The 19,899-nt window shown below is 36.7% G+C and overlaps 1 protein-coding gene across 2 annotated transcripts in view; it reads left to right on the top strand.

The window, feature by feature from the left end:
* The window catches only part of LOC111142796 (epidermal growth factor receptor pathway substrate 15), a 147,200-nt gene that overhangs the window by 89,506 nt on the left and 37,795 nt on the right, over nt 1-19,899 (top strand). For both annotated transcript variants that reach the window (XM_022496106.1, XM_022496105.1), the window contains exons 14-15: nt 13,922-14,083; nt 14,512-14,709. In XM_022496106.1, the coding sequence (XP_022351814.1) occupies nt 13,922-14,083; nt 14,512-14,709 (360 nt within the window). The remainder of the gene's footprint in view (nt 1-13,921; nt 14,084-14,511; nt 14,710-19,899) is intronic.

The following is a 19,899-nucleotide window of genomic DNA, read 5'->3' as shown; positions in this document are numbered from 1 at the left end:
GTGCTGTAAATAAAAGACATCTTGGAGCATGCTTAGTACAGACCAAGTTGTAATGTTTGAACATAAGTTCGTTGAAAAGAGAACTTTGGATTAAAGTTTTGTATTAGTAGATTCATTATTCGTTCCACTCCAATACAGGTATCTCTGTATTATATGTGGTAAAGAAACATTAGACTAAGAATGACATGGATAAATGACATCCACATGTAATTAAAACTTTTAATTTTGGTGATTATTTTCAGTTTTCTGAAGACAAGACAACTTATTAGAAGTGGTAATAAGTAGATTTCGTTACTTATTGATTAACTCTGATTTACCCAGTGGTAATGGATAATGGTAAGGAATAACATGGATAATTAATATCTGTAAGTAACTCTAAGTCCTAGTGCTCTATTTTCTTTTTTTTTTTAAGATTTTATTTATTCATTTGACAGAGATCACAAGTAGGCAGAGAGAGAGGGGGGAAGCAGGCTCCATGCTGAGCAGAGAGCCTGACACTGGGCTCAATCCCGGGACCCCAAGATCATGACCTGAGCCAAAGGCAGAGGTTTTAACCCACTGGAGCCACCCGGGCGCCCCTATTTTCTAATTTCTATGGCAAAAGGCAGTTTACTGGAGTTATTAATTAATAGCAGAACTTCAGTGCTTTCTGACCCCACTTTCTAAAATGAGAAATGCCTAAGTGAAGACAGGAGAAAAGTAAGGTAGTTTTGACCTATTAGTGAGTGTCTGCCTAATCCAAACTTGGCTTTTTGAGTGTTCTTGCTTTTCTCCGCATTTATAAAGTCATAGATAGTAATTATATGAGCTCATATCTCAAGCACAGAAACCAAATTTTAGATGCAACGAAAGTGCCAAAAGACTAGTTCTTTTTTGTTTTGTATCTCTGAAGTCTCTAGTCCTTATACAGATAAATTAGGAAATCTGCTACATAATTAATTCCTAAATTTTTGTTTCTTATCTGTATTCCTGTGAACTACAGTCTTGAGCACTTTCAGTTCAAGATTTTTTTCTTGAAAAACAAACCAGCGGTTAACTTCAACTTTTTTCCTGAAATGATCACTGTGAATGCATATGAGGTATACTGCTAGTTCATAAAGTTCTGTGGAGAAACTAGGCCCAAAGTGATCCAAGGGGAAAAAGCTATAAAAGGCCATTCTGTCTCAAGGGTATATGGTTTGGACTTCTGTTAAGGGGAGAAGGCAGACCCACATTCTTTCCTACTTTAAACTGCCTATAAACAATTTTATTAAAGTTTTCTTCTGAGTAGTTAAGGAATTAGGAATTCACTCTCCTGTGTACTTTTCTTCAGTGTTGCATAGAAGTTTGTAGGAACAACATGGTATCTGACAAACTTGAAGATTCAAATCTTGTCAGATTCTGGTTCTGACTCTTCCTAGGTTTGTAACACTAAGTTAGTAATTTAACACTCTACACAATAGTTTTCTATTATGTAATATGGAATAATAAAAATACCAAATACTTAGAGTTGCTGTAGGAATAAAATGAGATAATGCAATTACAGTGCCTCACAGAGTGATTGGTACCATGTAAAAGTTCAGTAAATGTTCTGGTTAGTAATAGAATTCTATACCCTACTATTATCTGCTTATTATCTATCCTCCCTTCATCATCAAGCTCTTCCTTCTCTGACTTTTTTCTTCACTTAGAGCTGTCTGCACACAGGACTAACCAGTTTGAAAATAACCTTTTTTGTTTTTTGTTTTTTTTTTTCTGTTACTATTGCTATTAGCTACCAACCTGTTTTTCACTTTTTCTTTTCTTTTTTCTTTATGTGGCCATTTTTTCCTCTTCCTTTCCTTTCAGGTAATCCTCTTTAGTTTGCTGTTTACCCATACAACTGTGCTTTAATTTTTCTTTCCAGAACCATAATAATCTTAAGGCCAGATCCGTTGGTCTTTTCTGCATTGGTTCCTGATTTCTTGAATTGTGTTCTGTCAGATAGTCCAGATAGTCTCCTGCCTGTCTGACCCTTTGCTTCTGTTGCCTTTGCCAGGGACTGATACATACCTCTACCTTGTTGTTCCCTTCCTTTTTCATACCACTGGCATCCATATGCTGGTGACTCCCAAATATTTATCAAGCCCTCTACTCTCTAATCTCACATCTCCAGTTAAACATTTTGGTGTTTATCATCTTCTTTCCTTTTCTCTTTCTTTCTTTCTTTCTTTCTTTCTTTCTTTCTTTCTTTCTTTCTTTCTGATGTTTATCATTTTCAAAGTCAGTGTGTCTAAAATGAGTCTCATTTTGTTGAAAAAAATTGGCTTCAGTTTTGGACTCTCCTATTTTTGTAAGTGTTTTCTTTCTCATTATCGCCACCCTTTTACCTAACATCTGAAATTTAGAAATCAGATCATAAGTCTCTTCTTGCCCATCCTCTTCTTGCCCTTCTTCTAAACCAATTTTAGTATCATGACTCTCAGCTGTGAAAATCTTTACTGCTGCCCACTGCTGCTGTTAATGATGGGAGGATGTCATATCTCATGGATATATTGGAGGTAGGAAAAAAAGATGAGCTACAGATCCTCCTCTTACTTACTTTTTTTTATTGTCTGCCTCTAATTTGTGTGCCCTACATATTATCTTTCTTATTCCTACCCTCTAGATCTGTTGTGATCTAGAATGTTCCCTCTCCCTGCTTATGTGAATTCTGCCCATGCCTTAAAGCCCAGCTCAAATCCCACCACTTCTCTAAATAAAAGTTTTCCTTCTCTGTCTGTTAGTCTGTATCAGTCTTTCCTCTGTTGGAACTCCCAGAGGAGTGTGTATTTACCTAGATGGTATGTCCAGTAGGTTATCTTCTTGTGCTATGTGGTGTGTGTGACTCCAGTATCTTCCAGCCTCTATTGTAAACTCCTTAAGGTAAGAAATTGTACTGTGGAAAATTTCTTTCACTATATTTGATAATATATTATTAGATGGAGATAAATTTAAGGAAGCTGTTCACAATAGAAATGAATAAACTTCAGTTTTGTACATGAAATTAAAAATAGCCAAGACACACCCAGAAACCCTACACAGAAAGGATTGGGAGCATGGTAGGTTCATAAAATCAGACTTTTCCCTAAAGTTCATACTTGTTCATGCTACTCTCCTGCAAAAGAGGCCCCCACTTATTTGTACTTTATCAGTAAGGTTCAGTAATCATAGTAATTGTCCTTTTTTGGTTCATTTTAATCACTTGGGGTTTTTTTTTTCCCTCAGATGAAGAGGGATGACTTATTTTGGGTAGAAGTAAAATTAGATACATGAGCTCAACATTCTTTCCCTAGCGATAATGCTCTTAGAACATGCTGGGAAGCATATGATTGGGAAATAAAGGCAGGCTGTTGGTGAGGATTTCTAACACCCACCTAGTTTAATAGACTTCCTTTCTGTTCTTTGACCTAAACATCTTGCTCTGTAGTTGATACTTTTTTAATATTAAGAATATTGCTGTAGGGGTGCCTGGGTAGCTCAGTTGGTTGAGTGTCTGCTTTTAGCTAGGGTCATGATTGCAGAACTCTGGGATCGAGTCCCACAGTCAGCTCCCAGGTCAGCAGGGGGGGGTCTGTTTCTCCTTCTACCACTTCCCACTGCTTGTGATCTCTCTCTGTCTCTCAAATAAATAAATACAATCTTTAAAAAAAAAAAAAAAAAAAGAATACTCCTATAACTTCTGTTTTGAGAATTAGGCCAACATAATGAATGTACCTGATTATTTCTAGTTTTGGATTAGTCTGTAGAATTTTAAAAATCAGTTAAATAACATTTTTATAAGATTACTGAAATATTTAAAATTCTCCCTGTTCTCATTAATAATTCTTCAGGTATAGATATACTAGTATAAGTACATGTCTTTATATATGCTTTGGGGTTTTTAAGTGAGTATTCATAAGTTAGTGGTATTTTTATTTTTTACTCTGTATTTTATGTGAAACAGATGCAAATGTATTCATGTTGCTAATGCTTAATAGGTTTAATACTTAAGTTACTTCTTCAGTTGTATAACTCACTTGGATTGCTAAAATAAATTTTAACTCTTTTACTGTAGCTAAGAGTTTTTATATATTTGTTTAAATTCTATTTTTTACTACCTTTGCCACACTTCATGGGATTTGGAAGGATTGGGATGAGTTTATCATTTTCATTAACTTGTGTGATTTCTAGAAAACAGGACGTTTTCCTTGAAAGTTCTTTTTAAATAAAGCCAAGATACTAGCTCAAAGAACCCGTCTTTGATGAGGAACCTTGGATGTGGCTGCTTTGGTATTTTTCTAAAACAGACCCTGGCACTCTATTACTGTAGTTTTTTCACTGCATTCTTTCAAGTCTCTTAATTGCCGTTATCCTCCTTTTCTTCTGTTGGTGGCACAGATAGGCAAGTAGAGCATGACCGTGGAAAGTAGAGCATAACCAGGAAGTCTTCTGCAAATGTCTTCAGTCACTTACTTGATAGGATGGCATTTGATAGTGCTGAAGTCGTGCACTGAATCAGAAGAGGATTTTCTCAAAGGACTACCTTAAATTTAAGAGACAATTATCCTAGTTAGTGGAAGATACTGTTTGCTAGGAGAGCCTGTGACTGCCCTAATCAAGGGCAGGGGTTGGAGGGGACTTGGGCAGGTGGGCCAAGAGGGAGATGTGCATTTGTTGCCTTCACTTAGTCTCAGGATAAGCAAACTATACCAAAAATAAAATAGCCAAGAATATGGGAATACTGATATTGATAGGGAAATTGCATTTCAGTGGTGGTAGCATTACAAGTAATTTTGCAGTGAAATTTAATTCTGATTCTTGTAGTATGTATGTTTGCATCTGTTCATTTTGATTTTGTGCAATTTAATAACTTTTAAATTTGCTTCCTGAAAGAGTAGGCCCTTTTGTGTATGGATTAGTGTTACTCTTTTTAAGAGATGATTTTTTTTTTAAGATTTTATTTATTTACTTGAAAGAGTGAAAACCAGAAAGCAAGAGTAAGGTGAGAGCACGAGCAGGGTGAACGGCAGTGAGAGAAACAGACTCCCTGCTGAGCAGGGAGCCCAATGTGGGGCTCAGTCCTGGGACTCCAGGATCATGACCTGAGCTGAAGACAGACACTTAACTGACTGAGCCACCCAGATGTGCCAAGAGATGACCTTTTATTATATTTAGAAATAGACATGAAGATGGGGCCGCTGAGTGGCTCACTCAGTTAAGCATCTGACTCTTGATTTTGGCTAAGGTCATGATATCAGGGTTGTGAGATCAAGCCCCAAGTTGGACTCCGCACTAAGCGTGGAACCTGGTTGTCCCTCTCCCTCTGCTCCTCCCCGGCTCGCTTGCTCGCTCTCTCTCTCTCTCAAAAGTAAGTAAGTAAGTAAGTAAATAAATAAATAAATAAAATCTTAAAAAATAAACATAAAGAAACATTAATTATAATTAGTTTTAATATGGACATCTGTCCAGCTTAGAATATATCACTAAGGTGAGGTATTTTCTCAGTAACCTTTCCCTTGAAGCCTAGAGTTATTACTATGTGGATTTTTACTGCAGCTAAGAAGTGAGCCTGGAAAATTTGAGTGAATTTGTTTACTCTGTGGAAAAAAAAGGTCAAGAATAAGTAACTATTATATTGCCTTGTTTATTCCCATTCCTTTTGCACAAACTTAATCTTCAAAGAGTGTATTTAAAGTATCTCACTAAAAAACTAGTTTTGAAAAATGGTTCTATTTATTAAAGGAAACCAGCATTATTCCTACTGTTGGTAGTTCTTACATAAAAATTTGGTCATATCTGAAACATCTGAATATTTTTATACTGGTATGAAACCACCAGAGGTATGTATATTTTAAAAACTCCAAACTTGACATTTTCAGGTTATAAGAGTAATATGGGTTCATAGTAATCTTGTAAAATACAGAAAAGTAAAACACCCTACAACTTCACATTCTACAAAGAGCCATGGTTAACATTTTGTTATATTTTTATGAATATACATAAATGGCTTTATATTTATTTGTGATTATACTATACATGCCTCATATTCAGCTTTAAAAAATTAGCATTAGGTCCTAGACATTTTCTTTTCTTTCTTTCTTTTCCTTTTTTTTAAAGATTTTATTTATTTTAGACAGAGAAAAGAGCAGTGGGGAAGAGAGGGGCAGAGTGAGAGAGAGAAAGAGTCAAGCAGACTCTGCACTCAGTGCAGAACCTGACTAGGGACTCAGTCTGACATCACACCTGAGCTGAAACTAAGAGTTGGCTGCTTAACTGACTGAGTCCCCCTAACTAACTAGTGCCCTCCCCCTAGACATTTTCTTGTGTTATGTGACCCACTTAAGGTAAATTTTATTTTTAATTAGATTTATAGGAGTGTCTGGGTGGCTCAGTCCTTAAGCATCTGCCTTTGGCTCAAGTCACAATCCCGGGGTCCTGGGATTAAGCCCCATATGGGGGCTCCCTGGTCAGTGGGGAGCCTGTTTCTCCCTTTGTCTACTCCCCCTACTTGTACTCTCTCTCTCTCACTGTCAAATAAATGAATAAAATCTTTTTTTAAAAAAGCAGATTTCCGGGGCACCTGGATGGCTCAGTGGGTTAAAGCCTCTGCCTTTAGCTCAGGTCGTGATGCAAGGGTCCTGGAATCGAGACCTGCATCGGGCTATCTGCTCAGCAGGGAGCCTGCTTCCTCCTCTGTCTCTCTGCCTGCCTGTCTGCCTCACTGTCAAATAAATACATAAATAAAAATCTTTAAAAAAAAAAAAAGCAGATTTACAATAGAAGTAGAGGCATCAAAATTGCATCTATTTATAAAGACTAAATAGTATTAGAGATGAAGTCCAAGATTTTTTGGTGGGGAAGGGCTGGGAGATGGTGGGAAATCAGTCTAAAGTATTTGATGATGAGACTAAATAACAGATATTTTTTCCTTTACCCACCCCTGAACATTTTTAATTAAAGGGAAAGAAAAAAATTTTTTCCACAGGATTCTTAAAAAATGCTTTTTAGGCTAGCATATCTTTATATATAAACTGTATAATAGCTTTATGACCAAAGTGAGGTTTTTATGATGGATTATATTCCCAAACTAATAAAATTACTTGAGCTGTAGTTGGCATTTAAAAAAAATTTTAATAATTTACTTATAAGAAATTTTCAAACCACTGTAATTCTCCCAGTTACTGTGTTAAAGTGAAGTTGTTATTCCACTTTCCTGAGGAATAAGAGTAGTACATAGTGTTATGGAAAAAAATACAAATATATAAGCTTAAAAACACAAGAAAGGTGTATGCCACAGTAATTTGTCTAAAGCAGTAAAAATTACTTCCATATAATGGAAATTTTAAATGTCAGATCAATCTTGGTCTATAGATGGTGAAAATATTGAACCAGTGTAGAAATATAGGTATTATTTTAATTTAACAAAAAGCATTTATCTTAGGTCATTTTGATGTTAGTATTTATATTGACTTATAGTTTAAGTGCAGAGTGAAGGTTTTCACAGAACAGTAAAAGAACATGAAATCCTCTCTTTCTATCAACCTCAGGCACATATTCCAAGAGTTTCTACCAGGTACTCGAAACTTTGTGGTAGTTACACATCATTGTTTAATTAATCCTCTGGAATATGCTATGCATTGTGTACTAGATTGTGGAACCTCAAAGAAAGATGAGACATTGGCTCTGTCCTTCAGTTTAGTGTTTAGAGGTAACTATAATACAGTGTAGTTAAGTGTGATAATAGAGGTTAAGGACAAACTGCGATAAGAATACAGTAAAGAAGGCTCAAGATGAGTCAGAGATTAGGTTTGGCTGGGCTTTGAAGAATGGGTAGTATTTCCAGGTAATGATGGTGTGGAAGAACACTCAAGGCAGAGAAAATGGCTTAAGAAAGGCACTGGGACATTGAAGTATATTGTCTCTTGGAGAAAGAAGATGGTTTATTGAGGCTGGGGTACAGGTGAATGTAAGGAAAAGAGGGTAATAGAAGAAGAGGAAGGATAATATGGGGCCCAGCATTGAAGGTTCTGATGTATCTTGTAGGCAGTTTTACTTTATCCTACAGGTAAGAGGAAGCCATTATATATTTTGCAGAGGGACTGAAGGACTCTCCTTTACAATGAGTTACTTTTTTAAAGGAAGTTGGACATTTGGAACAGGAAGAAACAAAGAAAAACAAAATATGAATCAAGGAAGGGACAGTGAAAACTATTGAGAGCCAATGCTAGGTGCATATCTAAAACTATATCTTAATTTTGAGTGTGGATCAGCTAACAGTATCTGCAAGGTTAATAATTTAGGCATGAAAAAATTTAGGCTTGCTGGCAGACTAATGATAAAGTACCAATGGAGCTTACCATTATGAATCTATAATCACATAGACTCATGGAATGTCCACACAAGAGACTTTCATGATCATCCATTGTGTGGGCCCTTTGAAGGGAACTTTTTAGAGAAAGCAGCATGATAGTAATTGCATTTTTAGATCAATCAGTTGGTTGAGAAAATACAAGTAAAAATCAGTTATTAAAAGCATTGTTCAATGTTTTATTTAATCACAGAAGCATATACATATATTTGAAAAATAGTGGCATACTTGTGAGACATTTGGTCTATAGACACTGTATAACTTAGTGATTAAGGACTCAGACTCTGGAATATCTAGAACCTAGTTTGAATCCATTACCTGCTAACTGTAACTTTGGATAAATACTTGTCCATCTGTGCCTCAGTTTTCTCATCCATAAAATGTGAATAACAATAGTACCTACTTCATAGATCTGTCATATGGATTATAAATGAATTAATACATGTAAAGAGTCTGGGACAATACCTAGCACATTATAAGGGCTATTGTAGAAGTCCTTGTTTTGTGTAGTCATGCAGTCATTCAGAGACTGTCTTCTAAGTTTTTCTTTTGTTGTTCTTAGATTCTTGTTCTGATAAGTGATTGATGGGGTCTTTGAATAGTATGTTATTAAAAAGATAACATTATTTTTAGAAATTTGTGTTCACAATTTTATTTCATCTTTTTTGAGATCTCTGCCCACCTCGTGCCAAAACATGTGTTAGAGTTATCAATCCCTTCTTCCTCACTTGTGGTACCTGGAGAGAATTAAGTCCTAATTCCTTTTAGAAACCTTTTTATAAACAATTAATCTCTCTCCTGTGTATCTGCAGTGGTACTAGTATTGTACCATTCTTCAGAGAATTGGGAAAATAGCCACTCAGATGATTTTCTGTGGTCCAGGCGAGGAACCCCAAATGTTAGAGGACATATAAATCAGGCCATCTTGGCTGCTCTGTTTCATGTGGTAATGATAATGGCAGTGGCTGCTTTCATCTGTTTGCCAAGGTCTCTTTTGTATTTTTTTTTTTAAATAGACTTTTTTCTTTAGAGCAGTTTTAGGTTCATAGTAAAATTAAGCAGAGGGTACAGAGATAAATCCACTGTAATTTTTTAGTTTCTGTAGCTTTTGTCATTAAACATAAAGTATAGTACATAAATAAATATAGCATTTTAAAAATGATTAATCTTTAGGAAATTCCTTCCTACACTGAGATCTCTATTTTCTTCCATACATTTTTTTTTTTTAAATTTTATCTTCCATACATTTTAAAGTTTTGATTTTCACAGTTAGGTCTGTAATATACCTGGAATTTATTTTTCTCTTTAATGTGATTTACGGTTTTCTTTTTATTTTATTCTTTACCATATGGGTATGCCCGGCATATATACTGAATATTTAATTCTTTTTCCTTCCAGTAAATTTTTTTTTCCAAGTTCGTGTCAGACGGGTAATGTGCTGAGGTTGTAACAAGGTTTGAGGGGAGCTACATGTCACACAATGGTGTGAACACCCAATCATAATGCTTATGAACTACAAAAGAATCCTCCTTCCAGTCAATTTTAATGTCATGTTTTCACATCATTATTTCTGTATATACTAGATCTCTGTCTAAATTCTCTTTTCTGCTCCCTCAATCTATTTTTCTATCCTTGTATCAATACCAAACTGTCTTAATTATTTTAGTTTCCCTATAGTTCATAATACCTGGTCAGTTAAGTCCTTTTACGTTTTACTGTGCTGTTTCTTTTTCTTTTTTCTTCCAAATGTGTTTTAGAACCAGCTTGTCAGGCTTCTTGCAAAACCTTATTAGGATTTTCATTGGAATGTATAGATTAATTGGGAAAGAACTGACATCTTTATGATGTCACTCATCATTCACAAATATTTATGGAGTACCTCTTGTATACTGGGAACTGGGAAGATAGCAGTGAACAAAACTCACAAATACCTCCCAGCTAGTGGAGCTTATGTTGTAGTGGAAAGAAGTAGACCATGAGCAATATAATTTATTTAAATTATATGCTTTGTTATTCATAATAGCCAAAAACTGGGAGAAATCTAAATGTCCATCAAATATGTATCCATACAATGAATACTGCTCAGCAATAAAAAGGAACAAACTGCCTATACATGCAACAACTGAGACTAGATTTACAAAGCTGGATACAATAGATTATGTATGGTATGATTCCATTTATATGAAATTTCTACAAAAGGGAAAAACTGTAGTGACAGCAGATCATTGGTTGCCTGGGGCTTCAAATAGGAGTGAGGATTGACTGCAAAGTAGTATGAGGGAACTTTTCAGATAATGGAAGTGGTATAAACTGGGTTGTGATGATGGTTGTACAACTGTATATTTGCTAAAACTTACTTAATTGTATACTTAAAATGGGCAAATTTTATGATACGTAAATCAAATTTTAGTCATGAAAGAAATTGAAGAAGACACAAAAAGATTGAAGAGCATTCCATGCTCATGGATTGGAAGAATAAACATTGTTAAAATGTTTGTACTGCCTAGAGCTATCTATACTTTCAATGCCGTCCCGATTCAAAATTCCACCGACATTTTTCAAAGAGCTAAAACAAACAATCCTAAAATTTGTATGGAACCAGAAGAGACCCCAAATTGCTAAGGAAATGTTGAAAAAGAAAAAACTGGGGGCATCACATTGCCTGATTTTAAGCTTTGCTACAAACTGTGATCACCAAGGCAGCATGGTACTGGCACAAAAATGGACACATAGACCAGTGGAACAGAGCAGAGAGCCCAGATATGGACCCTCAACTCTGTGGTCAAATAATCTTTGAAAAAGCAGGTAAAGTATACAATGGAAAAAAGATAGTCTCTTCAGTAAATGGTGCTGGGAAAATTGGACAGCTATGTATAGAAGAGTGAAACTCGAACATTCTATTACACCATACACAAAGATAAACTCCAAATGGGTAAAAGACCTCAACCTGAGGCAGGAATCTATCAAACTCCTAGAGGCGGGGCGCCTGGGTGGCTCAGTGGGTTAAAGCCTCTGCCTTCGGCTCAGGTCATGATCCCAGGGTCCTGGGATCGAGCCCCACATCGGGCTCTCTGCTCAGCGGGGAGCCTGCTTCTTCCTCTCTGCCTCCCTCTCTGCCTACTTGTGATCTCTGTCTGTCAAAGAAATAAAATATTTGAAAAAAAAAAATCCTAGAGGAGAACATAGGCAGTAACCTCTTCGACATCGGCTACCACAGCTTCTTTCAAGATATGTCTCCAAAGGCAAAGGAAACAAAAGCAAAAATGAACTTTTGGGACTTCATCAAGATCAAAAGCTTCTGCACGGCAAAGGAAACAGTTAACAAAACAAAGAGGCAACCCACAGAATGGGAGAAGATACTCACAAATGACACTACAGACAAAGGGCTGATATCCAAGATCTGTAAAGAACTCTTCAAATTCAACACACACAAAACAGAAAATCACGTCAAAAAAGGGGTAGAAGACACGAACAGACAGTTCTCCAAAGAAGACATACAAATAGCTAACAGACAAATGACAGACACATGAAAAAATGTTCATCATCATTAGCCATCAGGGAGATTCAAATCAAAATCACATTGATACCACCTTATACCAGTTAGAATGGCAAAGATTAACAAGACAGGAAACAACAAGTGTTGGAGAGGCTGTGGAGAAGGGAACCTTCTTACACTGTTGTTGGGAATGCAAGTTGGTGCAGCCACTTGGGAAAACAGTGTGGAGATTCCTTAAGAAATTAAAAATAGAACTACCCTATGACCCTACCATTGCACTACTGGGTATTTACCCCAAAGATACAGATGTAGTGAAAAGAAGGGCCGTTTGTACCCCAGTGTTCATAGCAGCAATGGCCACGGTCGCCAAACTGTGGAAAGAACCAGGATGCCCTTCAATGGACAAATGGACATGCCTCCATCAGAAAGGATGAATACCCAACTTTTATATCAACATGGATGATACTGGAAGAGATTATGCTGAGTGAAATAAGTCAAGCAGAGAAAGTCAATTATCATATGGTTTCACTTACTTGTGGAGCATAAGGAATAACAAGGAGGACATTGGGATATGGAGAGGAGAAGTGAGTTGAGGGAAATCAGAGGCGGAGACAAACCATGAGAGACTGTGGACTCTGAGAAACAAACTGAGGGTTTTGGAGGGGGTGGGGGGTTGGGTGAGCCTGGTGGTAGGTAGTATGGAGGGCATGTATTGCATGGAGCACTGGGTGAGGTGCATAAACAATGAATTTTGGAACACCGGAAAAAAAAGAAAGAAACAAAAAAATAAAATAAAGATGTTTAAAGTAATTATTTTATACCAATACAGATGAGCCTTGAAAACATGCTAAGTCACAAAGAAGTCAGTCATAGAAAACCAGATGTTGTATGATTTAATTTATAATAACTATCCAGAATAGACAAAGCTTATCAAGATAGAAAGTAGATTGATGGTTGCCTGGGGTGATTGGGAGGGAAATAGAGAGTGACTTGCTAGTGGGTATAGGGTTTATTTTGGGGGTGATTGAAAATGTTCTAAAAATAAATTGTGATGATTCCGTAACTCTCTGAAGGTACTAAAAGCCATTGAATTGTACACTTTAAATGGGTGAGTTGTATAGTATGTTTATCTGAATAAAGCTGTTCTAGAAAATGAATAAAACTACTGCTATATATGAAGGAGACTTAGGGGAGGGAGGCGGTGGTAATGGTGCTGGTGAGGAAGGCCTCACTGTGAGAAGGTTATAGTTGAGCAAAGACTTGAAAGAGATGAGGGTTTGAGCCATATGGATACCTGGGGAAGACCTTTTTCTAGGAAGAAGGGATAATCAATGGAAGATCCTGAGAAAGGAGCCTGTCTGGCATGTTTGAGGAGCAGCAGCAAGGCCAGAGTGACTGAGCAAGGGAGAGTGCAGTAGGAAATGAATTTCGGAGTTGCAGGGCCATTGTGAGGGCTTTGGTATTTACAGTAAGGGAAATGGGGAATCAGTGCCGAATTTTGTATAGAGAAGTGACTCATCTGACAGAGATTTTTTTTTCAGTGGCTGCTGGGCTGAAAATAAACTGTAGGTAGCCTGGGTAGAAGCAGGGAATCCAGTTAGAAGGCAGAAATCCAAGAGAAAGAACGGTGACTTGGACCAAGGTTGAGGAAAAAAGTGGTCAGATTTTGAATATGTTTTGAAGGAAGACGCAATAAAATTTGCTGACATATTGGAGATGAGCTGTGAGAGAAAGAAAAGAGTCAAAGAACATGCTAGATTTTTTGGCCACAGAAATTAAGAGGGAGAAGATTGAGGATAAAGCAGATTTGGGGGGGAATACCAGGAGTTCTGTTTTTGACATGTTCGAGAAGCTCATCAGACATCCAAAGATAGGTTTGAGTAAGCAAATTGGATTTTAAAATCTGGAGTCTAGGGAGGAAATCCTGAAGTAAAGACAGTGTTTAAAGCTGGGATATCTCCAATCTACCAACACAATATATTTAATAAGACTTTGTATTCCCTTAAGATGGGGTTTTAAAAATTGTTAACCTTCCCCACTCTCCAAAGATAATAAATGTTAATATTCTTGTATTTCAGGATCTGCAAGATGAAGTTCAAAGGGAGAATACTAATCTACAAAAACTACAGGCCCAGAAACAGCACGTACAGGAACTCCTTGATGGACTGGATGAGCAGAAATCCCAGCTGGAGGAGCAACTGAAGGAAGTTAGAAAGAAATGCGCTGAGGAGGCCCAGCTGGTAAAGTCTAGGGTGGAAACATTCTTTGCTTGTTGTTGCTGCTTTTGTTGTTAGGTAGCAATCTAGTCAACAGTTGGGGCACATAAAGGAGTTGGAGCGCTGTTCATCTAGAAACTATAGGTCCTCTTTTGGGGAAAGAGGGCACTTACTGTACTGCTTTTCCAGATTTTAACTGACTGAGCCACCCAGGCACCCCGATTATTTTCCAAATTTTAGCTGAAAGTGTGGTACCTATGCCTTCAAGTCCCTCTACTTATTTCCTAATTGCCCTTTTCTACCAAAAATACATACTTCAAAAAAAAAAAACCAAACCCCACCAAAATAGTAAACCGAACAAATAAACATATTTGCATTATGGAGCATTTTAATGACAACTCTTTTTTTTTTTTTTAAATCCCCCTTTCTTGTCATTTACTCCCATGTTACAGATCTCATCCCTGAAAGCTGAATTAACTAGTCAAGAATCGCAGATCTCTACTTACGAGGAAGAGCTGGCCAAAGCTAGGGAAGAGCTTAGTCGCCTACAGCAAGAAACAGCAGAATTGGAGGAGAGTGTGGAGTCAGGGAAGGCTCAGCTAGGACCTCTTCAGCAGCACCTGCAAGATTCACAACAGGAAATCAGTTCAGTAAGTCTTTGTGGCAATGAGACATGCTCAAATGGGGCTTTACCATATCCTCTTAGTAAATAATACTTTCTCAATTTGTGTTCTTTTCTCTCTGCCTAGTCTGTTATTTTTTTATTCTTTTTATACAAGTAGGTTTCTTGTTGCCTGTCGTAAGTTAAAATTGTCATACATCTTGTACATCTGGTTATTATCACTGGAGTCATGGCTAAGGGTATGGGTTTTGTAGATGTATGGTTTAGGTTCAAGTTCTGGCTCTGCCATTTACTGCCCGAATCATCTTAGTATCAGATTCCTCATCTTTAAAATTGGAGAATTAAAAAAAAAATTGGAGAATTAACAATCTCTCTACCTTTTACGTCTGCTGTAAGGATTAAATGAAATAAATGTAAAGGATTAAACCCTGTGAGACAGTTTAGCATTGTTTGGTACGTAAATGCTCTCCCAAGTGTTTATTTTTATTTATTTATTTTTAAAGATTTATTTATTATTTATTTGACAGAGAGAGAGAGAGAGAGATCACAAGTAGACGGAGAGGCAGGCAGAGAGAGAGAGAGAGAGGGAAGCAGGCACCCCGCTGAGCAGAGAGCCCGATGCGGGACTCGATCCCAGGACCCTGAGATCATGACCTGAGCCGAAGGCAGCGGCTTAATCCACTGAGCCACCCAGGTGCCCCCCAAGTGTTTATTTTTATGTAAACCGCCCCCCCAACCTTAGCTTATTTGGAGACCTTTATTATTTTAATTAGGAAATTGTTCTTTATATAGATAAAAATGCTTTGTTATGTGGGTCCACAGTATAGATCTTTTGCTTTGTCATTTCTAGGCTAACCTAAATGGAGAATAATATTTTATAGAATGATAGTAAGATGGTTAGGAGGAGAGAGATGGTGTAACTCATTCCTTTCATTTCAAATTTGAACAAACTGAAGCCAAGGAAGGTTAGGCAACTTACTTACCTGTGGTTAGCATTGCCTTTAAAAGAGCCACAGCCTAGAATCCAGATCTTCTAACATGTAGTCCTGTGTTCTCAGTTAATTATTATGTGTAACAAAGTCCTACCCCTTGTTAGGCTTTCTTCCCCACTCTTTCTTTTATTTTTTTTTTTTTTTAAAGATTTATTTATTTATTTATTTATTTATTTGACAGACAGAGGTCTCAAGTAGGCTGAGAGGCAGGCAGAGACAGAGAGAGAGGGAAGCAGGCTCCCTGCTGAGCAGAGACCCCCGATACGGGGCTCAATCCCAGGACCCTGGGTTCATGACCTGAGCTGAAGGCAGAGGTTTTAACCCACTGAGCCACCCAGGCGCCCCCTTTCTTCCCCTCTCTTATCTCACAGGTGAATACCTATTCCCTCATCTTGTAAGACATGGCTTAACTTCTTACTACTTTACAGCATTTTCTGAACCCTGTCTATATTGGACTCTGCTTTTGTTACAGCAATAGTAACATTTTCCCCTGCATATTTGTTAATGTGTCTGTCTCCCTCAGCAGACTGAGCTTTTTGGACTAGAAACATTTTTTTTGAAAATTGTATTTATTTATTTGACAGAGAGAGAAAGATCATAAGTAGGCAGAGAGGCAGGCAGGCGGGGTGGAGGGAGAGCAGACTCCCTGCTGAACAAAGAGCCCGATACGGGGCTCCATCCCAGGACCCTGAGATCATGACCTGAGCTGAAGGCAGAGGCTTAACCCACTGAGCCACCCAGGCGCCCATGAATGAATATTCTTTAAAATAATTTTCTTCTTTGAGTTTACTTAAAAATTTTTTTTATAAATAATTTACATACCATAAGATTTATAGGTTTTAAGGATGCAATTCAGCAATTTTCGGTAAACTTAGAATTGTTCAAACACCACAATTCAGTTTTAGAACATTTCTTTCACTCCTAAAACACTCCTTGGACCCATTTGTAGTGAGTCCCAACTTCTGCCCCCAGGTAACTACTGGTCTGCTTTCTCCTTCTGTATGTTTGCCTTTTCTCAGCACTTCATGTAGATGAAATCTGACACTTTGTAGTGTTTTTCTTGAGGTTTCCTTCACAAGCATAATGTTTTTGAGGCTTATCTGTTTTGTAGCATGTATCAACACTGTATTTCATTGTATATTTATAAAGTATTTTGTTTATTCGCTCACTGATTAATGGGCATTTGGAATCTTTCTACTTGTTGGCTATTACAAATAGTGCTGCTATGAAAATTTGCATATAATTCTTTGTGTGGACATGTGTTTTCATTTTTCGGGAGTATGGAATAGTTGATTATATTGTGAAGTTATGTTTAAATTTTTTTTTAACTTTAAATTGCCAAACGTTGTCCAGAGTCGCTATACCATTTCACATTCCCACTGGCAGTATATGAGGGTTCCAGTTTCTCCACAATCTTACCAATACTTTATTGTCCACCTAACTAATTTTAGTCATTCTAGTGGGTGTGAAGTGGTATCTCATAGTTTCTAATTTCTATTTTTCTAATTTCTAGTTTCTAATTTCTATTTTTCTATCTTTTCATGTGCTTATTACCCATTTGTATATCCTCTTGGATAAAATGTCTGTATAAATCTTTTTCCCATTTTAAAAAAATGTATTGTCCAATTATTATTAAATTACAAAAGTTTTAAAAAATATCTCCTGGATATAAGTTACTTATCAGATGTTTGATTTGCAAATAATTTCTCCCAGTATCTGGCTTGTCTCTTCATTTTCTTTAAGTGTTTTGAAAGGGAATTTCTTTCAAAGGAAGGAACATAAATGAGAAAAGTAGAAAAGATTCTGGATATTATAAATTATCATCGAGAAAATAAAAGTGTTTCTGAGCAAGGAAAATAATCTCAGCAAACTATACTACCAAGTGTGCCAGATAATATTTGCTATCTGTGGAAGGAATTATTTTATATTCTTGCATCTGATCTCAAACCTTAAGAACAAACATACCAGGGGCACCTGGCTGGCTCAGTCAGTAACACATTTGACTCTTGATCTTGGGGTTGTAAGTTCAAGCCGCATGTTGGGTATAGAATTTATTTAGGAAAGTAAATAAATCAGCCACAGACACACAAAAAAAGAACATACTGATTCCTTATATTTGACTTAGTGACTTGTGTGTCTTTCCCACAGAGGGCAGTATTTTCCCATGGGCCTATTAAAAGATGAAAATCCAAACTGTAGATTACCCTGAAACTTTAATTGCTCTTTAAAGCTAAACTACAGCTTTTCTGGAAAAAGGAATAACTTAGGAAAAATTTCTGACTTGCCTAATTTTCATTTATACTTCTTACCTTATATTTATGGTAAGAAAAAGTAAAGAACCTTTGGCTTTAATTCTATGTATCTTACTTACACAGTATATACTGTTTTTATCCAAATGTTTCTGGCATTGTGATAGTTTATTGCATTTCTCTTGCACAGTTTGTGAAGAACTTGTGTTAGTTGTGTAATTTCTTTTTTCTATATCCTTCAAGTTTATGCAGAGACTAAGGAAGAAGACAGGCTAAGTGACAGGTGTGTGAGAGGGCAGGCACAGGAAGGCCCAGTTTTGTTCAAGATTTTATTGTCTCAGAAGTAACTCTAAGAAATAAGTTGTCTTGAATAGTACTCTTTGATAAGCCAAGTATTTCCACATACTGCTTCATCTATATAATGGTTATTATTTTAGTGTTAAGGTTTTAAATTTTAGACTGTAAAGGTTTAGTGGATATTGAAATTATTTTAATGGTCATGATAAAATTGTTTTAAAAAATGAATGAAGACAGGAGTGTTCTGGATTGTTCAGAGCTTTTGAGTCTGGTGCTGCTGACTACCAAAGTGTTCGTTATTTGGGACTCCATGAGCTGACCCAGCTTGACATACTGGTAACTAGAAGTGTTAATAAACATCATCTTACTGTTCTTCAAATGGCCCGAGGTGTTAAGATCATTTTGTGAACTTCATAGGTTCAGTCAGGGACAAGAAAAAAGTCAGACGGGCCATGCCTGGGAAAATAGGAGATATTGCGCAGCCCTAAAGCAGATGGACGAGAGGGGAGCTCTGCTTCTGGTCCCCACGGAAGACATCTCCCTGGCCAATATAGTCAGTGATTGTGCCTAACTCAGTGAGAAACACTGCCTTATCCATAAAACATAAAATTATTTTCTCCATATAACGTAAAAGTGTTCCATACATGCACATTTGTTTTCCTAATATATATTGCAAGTTTTTCATATATAAAAAATTGAGTTGGGGCACCTGGGTGGCTCAGTGGGTTAAAGCCTCTGCCTTCGGCTCAGGTCATGATCCCAGGGTCCTGGGATCGAGCCCCGCATCAGACTCTCTGCTCAGCGGGGAGACTGCTTCCTCCTCTCTCTCTGCCTGCCTCTCTGCCTACTTCTGATTTCTGTCTGTCAAATAAATTAAAAAAAAAAAAAAAAAATTGAGTTAACTGTTGGTAGTAATGGAGTACTACACTATGTAGATTTTTAAAATAGAAAGTGAAAAGTCTGACAGTTCTACTTCCTGGAGAAAAACAATATTTGCAGCATGGTATCTTTTTAGAATTCTGTCTGTACATGGATGCACCTCTCTGTGTGTGCCTGTGCATTCATATGTATACCTATACAAGTTGTTTTTTGTTTAGAAAAAATAAAGACATACTTCGTATACAAAAAATAAGAATGAAATAAGACAGAATAGGAAATATGATGGTGCATTACATGGAATAAGGATACATATTACTTCATGAAACTTTTTCACAATTGTATATACATATGTATGTGCATATAAATTATACATATGGATGAATGTGTCTATATTGCACTTATGTGTTTATGTGTGTATATACACACAGAGAGACCTAGCCAAATAAATACATATATTCACTGGGTTAGGATGTAAAATCTATTTCTTTCCATAGAATAATGTAAAAAAAAAAATGTTTTATAAGCCACAACTTAATATCACTGGGAATATACAAGGCACATGCTGTGTATTACAGATATGTAGTATTTTGGATTGTTTAAATTCTAAATACAATGCACTGTGATAGATACAAAAATGCTTACTGATATCCATGGTTTAAATTTATAAGCACAATACTATGTCCATTCAGTAAACATAAATTAAGCACTATAGTATATACATCATTGTGGTAGATGTTGGCAGTACCAAGTTGATAGCAAAAGTTGTGGTTCCTACCCTCAAAGAGCTCAAGGTCTTTAGCT

This window comes from Enhydra lutris, unplaced genomic scaffold, assembly GCF_002288905.1.
Source record: "Enhydra lutris kenyoni isolate GAN:26980312 unplaced genomic scaffold, ASM228890v2 scaffoldscaffold9, whole genome shotgun sequence".
Taxonomy (NCBI): Eukaryota; Metazoa; Chordata; class Mammalia; order Carnivora; family Mustelidae; genus Enhydra; species Enhydra lutris.
The sequence above is the reverse complement of the archived record's forward strand: the minus strand, read 5'-3'. Positions and strand labels throughout refer to the sequence as shown.